General features: G+C 35.8%; 1 protein-coding gene across 2 annotated transcripts; it reads right to left on the bottom strand.

Moving 5' to 3' along the window:
* Window positions 1-243: 243 nt before the first annotated feature.
* Window positions 244-8,432, bottom strand: LOC135741089 (uncharacterized). Of its 2 annotated transcripts, none has more exons than XM_073813497.1 (7): window positions 8,312-8,432; window positions 8,049-8,126; window positions 7,393-7,740; window positions 7,110-7,319; window positions 6,650-6,973; window positions 4,677-4,886; window positions 244-362 (listed from the first exon to the last, which is right to left on the bottom strand). In XM_073813497.1, exons 1-7 carry the CDS (start codon window positions 8,343-8,345, stop codon window positions 337-339), a joined length of 1,230 nt encoding a protein of 409 aa, XP_073669598.1. In that variant the 5' UTR covers window positions 8,346-8,432; the 3' UTR covers window positions 244-336. The 2 variants fall into 2 exon arrangements, with proteins under 2 accessions (XP_073669598.1, XP_065115819.1); XM_065259747.2 differs by having other exon boundaries at window positions 7,393-7,753; window positions 8,050-8,126.
* Window positions 8,433-11,804: the final 3,372 nt, after the last annotated feature.

Genomic DNA, 11,804 nt, shown 5'->3' with positions numbered 1-11,804 from the left:
TAAATAAACGTGTACTTATAATGCAAGATAACAATGTGGAGTCATGTATTATAAATCAACATACTCATAAATGGTACAACCACAAATAATGTATTGAACATACCTGCAATAATGCATTATAAACACAGGCTTCATAATGCAGTCAAAACAGAAAGCAGAGAAATATATTCAAAAGATAACATTTATCTGACGATTATGAATGTCTTAATACAAATATAATATGTGGATAAATATCTCAGAAAGGCAGGTACCAAAAAGCTTTATTAAAACATTTACAGTAGCAAACCTTCAGAAAGCCAAGCCTTGTTTTAATCAGTATCCTACAGTTTTATGTATTTAAGCATTTGTTTTGTCCATTGGATCTGAAAAAAAAAGACACAAACTCAGTTATATTCAGAAAAGGCAGAAGATTCAGAATTTGACTTTTCTGTGATTCTCAGATTTCAGTCTCACTACAGCCGGTATCACAGCGCTACTCAGCAAATAACCATCATGACAGCTGTGTACATATTTTCAAAATAACACAAAAGTTCTGAGTGATGCGCTATGACGTTCAGTGCCACTGGCAGCGCTAAAACACTTTCACTTTTGGTTGTGTCAAGTACAGCTTGCATAAGAAAATAATAATTACACCTTGATTGCGTTTCCTCATCTTCTTTTTTAGGGGTTTCTCCAGTAATGATGGTACGCAAAACAACGCGGCACACTGACACCTGACTTTGAAACCTGCAGAAGTTGCGCCAGTGACTTATTTGACTTATTAGGCAATAAATAACCAATATTTGTTCTTGTACTTGAACATTTCTGTAATTTTGTAGCATCTCACTTCAATATTAATGATCAGCTATGAGTGCTGCACAGTGAGACTGAAAGTAGCTCAGTGATGATGTCATAGCTGAGAATAAACCAATCAGCATCAAGGACTGAAACTATCTATTTTATCATTTACACTGTAACAAGTGAAAAGTTGGATCTACTTAAAGTTGCAGTCGGCAAGATCGGTTCTTGTGGTGCTGCTTGAAGTCAAACAAGCCTAATATCACATGAAGCCACCTTATATTGAACGCAGCGTGATGGCGGAGAGAACATTCACTAACAAACTTCCGATTTCTTGGCTAACAACCAGAGCTAGGAGAACAACCAATGAAAAGAAAACAACCAAGGAAAAGAAGGAAAAGAAGATAGAAAGTGACTGTGCCTGTAATAAAACTAGGATCAATATCGGACCAACATTTGAAAGGTGGAGGGATCTATGAGCTTTTAAAGGGTTCTAGCTGGATGCAGAGCTTGTCACATTTCTTCTTGACAGGTAATTGTGCTTTATCAACCATTTATTGTATTTCTGAGTGTTATGTAAGTAATGTAAGTATGCTCAGGGTTTCCCGCAGCACTTTATAGTTAAGGCGGCCCGCCTAAGCTTGGAAATCCTACCGCCTTAACAAGGTCGTCCAAAAAAAAAAAGAAAAATAACAAAATGAAAAAAATCTGCTACCGTCAAGTGCATCTCGGAGAATAGCGTTATAATAGAATAGAGTCTAGCATATGGATAGCCATCAAGGTAAGATAATTTTTCTAAATGATCTAAAGACTTTAAATACTATAATAATCTGTCAACTGTTCCCTCTAAGCATCTGCAATTATTATAATAGGTGTAATGTTTTCTTATCAAGGCTAGTTGAGTTTACAGGTCTTATACGTTTGATGATTACACGTGTTTTCTGTCGCATTGTACACAGCCAAATGGACTGAAAAACACAACCTAAAATTGCTGCATTCTTCGTACGATGCAACAGACCTACCTCACCATACAGCCTTCATCACCCCCACAGCCCCCACCTCCAACGGTGGATCCCCCGCAAACGTCTTGTAGTACTGGATTATAATTCATCAACTTTAAGTTTATTCAGGAAGAGACACTGTAAACAGGTGGTGTTGTTAACACAATAAACTAAGTTTATTTATGAAAAGACACTGTAAAACAATTAAACCTCAGGGGGTGTTGGTAACCCAAATTTGACCCGTAGATGAAAGAGGTCTTCAGATATACAACTCTTTGATGTGTTAATCTATTTATCACAAAGGTTTTTGAACTGCTAGCCTTTTGGCTCACATCACTGAGTATCTGCTGAAATGTAATGTATACATATTATGTGGTTCTAAGATTGTGTTTTACATACGTATTCATGTGTAATATTATTTTAAAGGTCATGGTGCGATGAGTAAAATGGTCTCATTTCTATATATCTAAAATAAGATGGTTCAAGGGTTTAGATAGAAGATGCATTTCTTTGAGAGGTGGGGTTTTTGCCAGGACACCTCTGGCTATTTTGACCAGATGTTCTTTAGGATCATTTGGTGCAGGTCAAACTGGACTTTGTAGTTTTACGATGTCTTTGTCTCACGCTGTGTATAAAAGGTGGCCTGGCTAGATGTTCGGGGAGCCATTCTGTACCCAGAAGCTCCCACACTATGTGTGTATTCAAACCTTATGGAGGATCCTGTAACCAGGAGCTTCCACACTTTGTGTGTGTATTAAAACATAATGGAAGAAATCTTTAACAAGAATCTTCCTAGACCACTTTGTGTGTCTTGAGTTGCCAGGTATGATTTTATTTTATATGTAATGTTTATTTTCCTATGCTGATCTTTTAGTAAATATTGTGATATACTTGTAATTGATTGATTTATGCTGATCTTTTAGTAAATGTTTTGATATTTGAATAACCAAATGATTGATTTAAGTGTAGCCTACCTGGCAAAATAAATTGTTAATCTTTATTCATTCTAAAAACTTGTCAAATCTTTATTATATTTTCAGGGTTTAAGTTAAATGTATTGAAGGGGGCATAGATTAGGAGAATTGCCTCTATTGAAAATATTACTGGAGTAATTGCCTCCCCGTTTTAAGGTTAGATGGAGTAACCTCAACCTAAAACATAGATGGATCCTCTTATTTTCAATGTGTTTGGAGAAACCTCTAACTTTAACTTAAGTTAGAAGGAGAATGCCTCTATGCCCAGCTGTATGGAACTGCCTTAGCACCTTCAGAATTACACCTTATTCCCTATGTGAATATAATTCACTCTAAATAAATATAATAATAATTTTATAAATTATGATCAGCATCAGAATAGTATTGGTAACTAAGAAATTGGAGTCAGATTATAATTTAACCACAGAGGTCAAAGAAACAAATTAAATAAATGGAATTACGCTTCTAGAAGCGCTACGGAGGGAAAGGACACGTGATTCCCTTCACCACGCATTGGACTTCGACGTTGGGCCAATTGGGTGGCGTCTTACAGTCTAAACACCGACGTAGTGGGTGGAACCATATGCAGGGTGGCTGTACCACACAGAAAACGGTGAGTAGATTATTATTTATTATTTATTTTATACTAAATGTTGAAAGTATTGCTATATTAAATGAGTTATTGCATTATTCCTAAGGATGTTTTGCAGACAAAGGGCATAACGTGGCCCCTCTCAAAGGCCTTTACAAAGGTGTAACAAAAACAGGATTAGACTATTTGTTTTTCGTAAATATTTCAGATATACAGACAAGAAAGGACAGCTGTTCTGTCAATTTTTGGATCTTGTATCCATTTCAGATGGCACGGCCACAACTATTGCAGAGGCTGTGAAGCAGGTGGTCATGATATAAAAATATCTGAGGACTAACATTGTAGGCTAAACCAAATTCCTTATAGAAAAATGGATTTTGCACAAGGTGGCTATCACAAGAGAAGGCCATTTCAAATCTTCAGAGAAATTTGCCTGCAGTGCTTGCTACACTTGCTGAGGAGGCGAATATAAAGAAGGACCCAGCGGCATGAGGGTTGTACACATAACTGTGCAACTTACAGATTTGTTGCAGCTGTTCACATGCAGGCAGACATCCTGACCTACCTGACACAGCTTTCCAAATTGTTCCAGAAGGAAGATATTAATTTCATGGCAATCAAAAACCATGTAAGTTGTGATGTCACAATGATTTTTATTTATATAAAATATAAAATCATGTTTAATTTGTATGTCTATTTAGGTTCCTGTTAAGATTGAGACATTAAGGAAAATTAAAGCAGCAGGTGAACAGCAACCTGAGGGCTCCTTTCTAGGTCAGGTTAAAGAGAAGGTGACCCATCTTAATATCGACGCCGAAGAAGAGAGGGGGATGTGTGGCGCCTCTTTCCAATCTCACCTTATGGGCACATTTTCAGACACAAGTAAGCAAGCTCAAGAATGAATAAACATTCTCTTAAATATTATTAATTTTCTCTCACATCTAATGTTAATAGGTCATGGAGCCATACATTGACAGCCTCACTCAGAACCTGAAACCCACATAAAATTTTCCTGTATGATTGAACACACACTGATGAGGACGAGCTCGATATGAGGTTGCTCGGTGGTAGTGTGGGAGGGGCATAAAAATTGAAAACATTCAAAATCATCTCAATCCTCCAGAGTTGCCGACTGTAGCTTTAAAGAGTTACTTCAGTTGGTAACTAAAACTAGTTTTGTTCAACTTAAATTTTCACTTGAATTTCACAATAAGAAACAACTTAAATTGTAGGTATAACGAACTGAAGTTATTTTTTAAGTTGATCCAACTGTTGATCCTACTTTTTACAGTGTAACAGTAAAGTCAGATGTATGATGAGATGTTGTGTTACCTCTTACAGTACAGGAATACTCTTGTAGCTCCTCACTGTTGATTGAGTCCAGGTACAGCTTGTTTAATAATCTCAATCCATCTGTTACCTGTTGTCCATTCTTATACCAGATGTAAGTATGTTTGTTATCCAGAGTGCATCTGGTTGAACAGCTTAATATCACTTTTTCTCCATCTATCACAGTGTTTGGGCTGCTTATCACTCGTGTACCTGAGATTTCATAAAACAGAACGTTTGATTCAGCTCAATTCAGTGTGATGAGCAATGGTAAAGTCATGCACTCATACAGATCATACCTGTCACCATTTGGATTCCAAAATCCTTGAAACCTCAAAAATGGGGGGAGGGGGGTATGGGGGGTTAGCAAAGAGTGATAGTCTGCATTTGTTTTTATAGCGCTAAAATTATAACATGCAAAACCCTTCTCTACTTTCAGCAACCTCCCAATATGTTTCACTTTAGTAAACTATTGTAAGACAGACAATTTAATATAGCCTAACTTGTATCAACATTCGTTGCTAAAAGGGATATCTCTAGCTATTAATATTGTGCCTCGAGTCTATCAAAATAATGTTATAAGGATTGTGATCTAATGATCTAACACAACCAGAAACAACTGTTCAGTCTTACTTGTGAAAGATAATTCCCCGAGACTCTTTTTGAGTTTTGTGGGCTGTTTGTACACCTCCAAATTGCACACGACGAATGCATTTTACCTTCAGTTGCTATGAGATTAATGGAGAAGTTGCCACCAATATATGGCGGCACTGTTGACCCACGATCCAGCAGCCAACGCGTGGTCTAGTTATTTCTTTAATGTCTATGCTCTTTGCTTCTACAGTGCAATTGTCTCGTTGTGATTTATTGAGCTCCGTTAAATCGTTTTTCCCACCTTGTCCGATACAAAAATCAGTGCGACATACTTTGTAAAAAGCATGGGAATTGCCGATGTTGATTCGCACCAAGTAATATATTATTCTCTTCTGTCCAGCTGTTATTAAATTTGCAGCACTATATATATTTTTTAAACTTTGATGCTAAAAGTGATGCTTGATTCAACTTGCCCCTGTTTACCTGTGCAAAAATCAACAATGCAACCGAATTGTAGGTTGCCATGTTAAGATCAAAAATAGGTTCACATTTGTATGATGTGTCTATTGTGTGAGTAGGATACGTTTCATACAAGATCTGGCAGCTGGACAACCTTATGTATTTGATTATTCATATAAAGATTTAGGGCTGTTTAATTTACCGGAGTTTTCTGGGAGAAATAACAAAACGGGAGAGGTGCGGGAGATGTGTAAAATACGGGAGACTCCCGGGAAAAACAGTAGGGTTGACAGGTATGATACAAATAAAATATATAATGTGAACAGAGCCTAAATTGCTTTAAATAAAAACATCTGTCAAATGCACGATTGCAACATAAATATTTATCTCAATTCTGAAGTCCTCTGTGATGAGTGTCCTCAACATCAACATAAAGTCTTGAGTGATTTTGCAAGTTTGCCACAAACCACCCACTTAAACAGGACGAGACTGTGTGACAACTCATGAAACCAGTTTATACCAGCTTCAGGTTTATTAAAGGATTAGACTGCTAAGTGCTGGTTTGCTGCTTGACCAACATTTTCACACTCACCAGCTAAATTTGGTCAACCATGCTTGCAAGCTGGTAAACTGCATAGTTCAACTGGTAATGAAGCCATTGAGATGCAGCAGCGTCATATATGCAGTAATCAAAACACATCATATTATTTTATCACCACATCATTATCTACAAGATGAATTTTAGATGTATATCTTAAATGATTGACAGTATTGAATATTTTAATATTTGAAACATAATCTACTCGTTGTTTAATAAAACATAAATGAAACAAAAATACAGACTCTAAAACAGTAGCATAAATATATTCATCAAATCTGATCAGTGAAAGCAGCCTTACAAAGAGTTTATTATGAGCAGTTACCTGTTACAGTAAGATCGACTCCATGTGAACCAAAAACTTCATCTGATGTGTTAGTGATGATGCTGAATCGATATATTCCAGTGTCATTTATGCTGACGTCTTTGACTCTCAGTGTGTTTCCCACAAACTCCACACGACCAGAAAACTGAAGATCCTCACGCAGATCACTGAGTTCCCCATGATGATAGTAATGCCAGTTTGTTTTGTCTACTGTATCTCCAGTGGGATGTGAGTATGAAGAGTGAATATCTACTGTTGATCCCACTAAAGCACAAACTCTTCTAGAGGTGTACGTCACACCCCAGCAGCTACTGTTAGAAAGACCTGAAAGAGTCACAAAATACTGCTGTAACATTCACAATCAATTACAAACACACTCATACTGTATATGAATCAACAAGAAAACTGCAAAGTTTGTTCTTCCATTTTAATTTAAATATTTTATAAATGTCAAACTCACAAATAGATGAAGAGGGATCTGAATCAGACTCAGAGCAGGAATAACTGTCAGTGTTTCCACTGGATGACACAAATATGCTTTGGTCATATGTTGAATGTTGTCCATTCTTGAACCAGTAGTAATTATTTTCAGATGTTAAAGGGCAGGAGGAATCACAGCTCAGTTTTACTCGCTGTCCTGTAGATTCAGGATTCATCTTCACCTGTAAAACTAAATAATCAAAACCTTACATTAGATGAGAAATGAAAAGAGTTTAACTGGACTGATGAGAATGTAAATGTACCTGAGACTGTTAGATTGACTGTGACTGAGCTGAGATGTTTAACTCCATCCTTCATAATGATCATGAGCTGATATTCTCCACTGTCTCTCTCTATCACATCTGATATTATTAGCTCTAAGTAATCTTCAGTGATTTCTTGATTCACTCGTCCTGAGTAATCTGAATCTAAAGTCAAATCTTCAGGTTCATCTTTGTTTCTCCAGTTTGTTCTCTGTTTCTGACTGAACCAGAACACAGTTTTGATGTTGATGTTTGAGTAAACGCACCTCACTTTCACCCATGTCCCCATCGCAGCACAAATATTCTGTTTATTACAGTTTACATTAAAGTTATCCAATGTTAGGAACCCTGAAGAAGAAACGGTAACATTAATATGTAGTTTACTGTTGGTAACTTCATTAAAATTACAGACAGTCCTGTAAGGATATTAACTCAGATTCATCAATTTTGTTCTCAAACACAAATCTCTAAGTTCAGTTTTAAATATAAAAACTCACTTTAAGCATTTTAGAGACTGATCCAAACGGAGAATCCAGCCTTTGGAGTACAGCGATGTAAATTAAATGAGACTAAACTAGTTTAAAATCTGACATACTTTTAACAAATCTATAATGAATTGAAGTATTTCAGTATAACAACAAAACTGTGTTTCATACCTTGAATGTGTAACAGCAGGATCAGTGATGAGAGTCTGAAGTTCATGATTTCTCTTTGTAGAAACTCACATATACCAGCTACAAAACATTAAACGAGAACTTTTCTTATTGCTGATAAAAAACACAATTAGTTTGACTGTGACACTAAATTCATTTTTCAGATCTGCCTCTTTACAGTAAAATCAGTAACACACTAACAATAATTAAAATTAAAATATTTTATTTTCAAGTTGCATATAATAAAACAATAAAAACATGCATACAAACACGTTGTTGTGCAGTTCTCTGTCCATGCATCAGTGGTTTTTAGCTGTCAGTTTTAGCTCTTATTAAATGATCTGCTGATCTCAGTTCCTGTCATTGTGAAGAAAAATCTCAGTTCAGTTCCTGCCAGCACCCTTCCGAGAATAGTGTGTCTATTTCTTGTTTTTTAGTAAATGTGAGTGAGTTCAACTTTCAGAAAATGATAATTGTTGACTTCAGCCTGTCAAACTAAACATTATAAAGCTGTTTAACAACAGATTTTGACTTCATTTATCTTCATGTTTATCTTAATAGAGGTTATAGCCAGCTTATGAAGTTAGTTAGTTTTGAATTGATGTTTTCTTTAAATTACAGAGAAAATATTATTTATAAATCTCTTACAATAACTTTGTTAAATGCAAGGGACGTGCACAGGTTGGGGTGTTTTCGGGTTTTGAGCCACTGCTCGTCTTCTCTCACAGGCTCCCCTTTAGGGCACAAAAAAACTCAGTATGTATGAGTGGATTTGATTCCCAATTCACTGAAATCATTCTGTCATCAGTCCACTAGAGATCCAATCCGGGTTTTCATTTACTGCTCGCTCTTCACAGTCTCTCAGTTCTTATTTGTGTATCATTGTTTGTCTTGTCCTTGCGTCTTAACTCCACTTTTCTATGATGTGAGGGAATAATGCAAGGAAAAGACCCAAGGACAGATGAACCTTGAAAACATAAATGTGTAACGGGTAAATGTTGGCCAGTATTGTAGAGGGTCATATCCTTGGTTGACATGGCAGTGCTTGTGTTGCTGGTGTTTCTTTTATCGATGCAGACTCAGAAGTGAGTCTCAACAGCTTCATTACCTTTATATGGGTTGAAGAAACCTAACATTTTAAACACGATGAGATGGCAAAGTTAGAATACTTATCAGTTGCAAAGCTTATTGCCTTTGGTCAGTAAGTCCAGTAGTTTGGTTTATCACATTTTAAACCATCAAGTAAAGCACATGTGCTGAAGTGTTTTACATTAAGCTATTGCAGTGTTTGTACAGACTAGTTGAGAATAATATGTCTGTGTTCACCTGTGATTCATTTATATGCTTCTTGGTTAATGTTGTGCCTGCGAGATTGTTTGACATAAATAAATACACAATGTGCTTAAAAGACAGTTTGAGAAGCTGTATCTGTAGTGAAGCTGCAGTAATAGCAGCAGCGTGTAAGCTGTAAATCACAGAAGTGGACGGGACAAAGGCAGACTGAACGCTCTTAAAGGAGAACACACAAATATTGTACTCGGCATTATAGCTTCTTATAGATTCATTGTTTTGTGTATGTTGTAGTACATTAGACTCTGTTGTGTGTCGCCCTCTCCTGGGATAAACTTGAAGTCTTTATGTGGTAGATTTACAGCAGTGCATCATGTCTTCATGTTTCCCAGTAATAATATAATCCATACACTGTCAGAAACAAATGTTATAAATGATCTCTAGCTGTCGCTGTCACTGGGGCGGTACCCTTTTAAACAGTACACCTGTGCACAAAAAGAGTTCATATTAATACCTCGAGGTTCATACTGACACCACATATCTGTACCTAAATGGGGTCTTTACAAAGGGTACTGGCCCAGTGACAGTTTTGGGAACATTATTTTAATAAAGTTGATGTGACCCCTTTAAATTAAACATGACTTTGTTTTGTGTTATTTAGTGAATTCACTTTGGAAATCCTTTTGATCTGTACACCACAGAGAGACTCTTGTATATTTGGTGCAGTGTTGTTTTTGTCCACTAGAGGCAGTTGACTCGGCTGTATTGGGTGAACTGATTACATCTAACCTAAATGAAGTAGTCAACTAAACACAGGCATGTACACGGTTAGTGTGATGTTTCAAGAAAATTACTTCATCTTAATATTTTCTTTATTGTTCTTTATTGATGTTGAATTTGCCTGAAATAGGTGAGCAAATACATACAAAAATAATTTGCCTGACCATATTTCATACTCTTTTAAGTACGGTCATGGATGCGCCCACTGCACTCAGGATCTGCCTTCATCCATTTTGTTGTGAATGCCGCAAGTGGGTTAAAAATAATCACTGAACTTCATGACACATGACACTTCAAGAGAGATTACTGATAGACTGTTTGTCTCCTGCTAAAAAAACAATCACGTTACAGAAAAGAAAAAAACCCTCTTACTAACCTAACTACTTTTTACTCTGTGACTTTTTACTTTTTAATCTAAAAAATGGTACTTTCACCCCTGCTCTCCACTACTTGGGTACAGACTCAAGTAAATTTATGAAGTTATTGTCCACCTCTGCTGTCAACTGTGTGGTTACATCATTAATAAAGCCTCATGTGTTCAACAGAATAAAGAAACTCATACAGGTTTAGATCAACATGAGGGTGAGAAAATGATGACAGCACTTTTATGATTAAACAAACTATCCTGATAAAACAGTAAATGACCAATCAAAATCAACTTTTATATGTACTTTTATTTCATCTTTATTTAACTAAGTTTCCCAACTCTTTTTGAGTGAAACCTTGTGGAGAAGACACATTATTACATAAAGACGAAATTAAAAACAATAAAGAGAACAAAGTTAAAATTCACTAATATAAAGGACTTTTAATACTATTTATAAATACTGAAATGTATTTATACAAAATCCAGCCTGAGAATAGCAATAACACACTCTTATAACAGATAAACGTCTTCATGAGCTTAAAACTTTTAATAAGTGCTTTAAACTTTCCCATGATAATAAAATGATCAAGCTGTTGTTATATTCTGAAGATTAATTCATGATCAGAGTGCAGAATAAACAAAAGATTTTCTACTGAGTCCTGAATGAAACCTAAGTACACTGAAGAGTCGACATCTAGAAGAGACAAAATCATAGCAAATATTTGTAAGTGAAAGAAGATTACCTAAAAAAGCCTTAATAACCAAAATAGCCTTAAAAGCAAATGCTTTTCTAACTACAAGATTAAAGCACAGCCCTGTAATAAAATCCTAACCAAACTAAAAACAGCATTGAGTTGAATAACAGTCTGACTTATAGTGAAGATGAAAGTAGATCACAGTATCATCTACATAAAGATGCACTATAGCAAAGTTTTTACAGGATTTATGCATTGTGATGTTACAGTTGATCTGACACTGACACAAGACAGTTGAATGATAAACTCAATACTTCAATTAATAATTCATGTTTTTGAACATTAGATAATTTGTGTGACATCACTCCAGTAGTTCTGATGGACAGACAGCTGATCTACTCACAGACCTGCAACATCTAACAATGACAAACACACAGAAAGAGATAATGTTATAAAATCTGACCATTAGTTTATTTAACATACAGATATACAGATTTTCTCACCTCTATTTGTTTGTCATCAGTTTTGTTTTTAGATGAGTTCAATTTATTCATGCGGATGAAAAACCTGTAGGGTCAAAATTCACACTCTTACAATCTGAATTCATATCAGAATATTCACTGTATG

The sequence above is a fragment of the Paramisgurnus dabryanus genome, chromosome 24, assembly GCF_030506205.2.
Source record: "Paramisgurnus dabryanus chromosome 24, PD_genome_1.1, whole genome shotgun sequence".
Lineage (NCBI taxonomy): Eukaryota > Metazoa > Chordata > Actinopteri > Cypriniformes > Cobitidae > Paramisgurnus > Paramisgurnus dabryanus.
The sequence above is the reverse complement of the archived record's forward strand: the minus strand, read 5'-3'. Positions and strand labels throughout refer to the sequence as shown.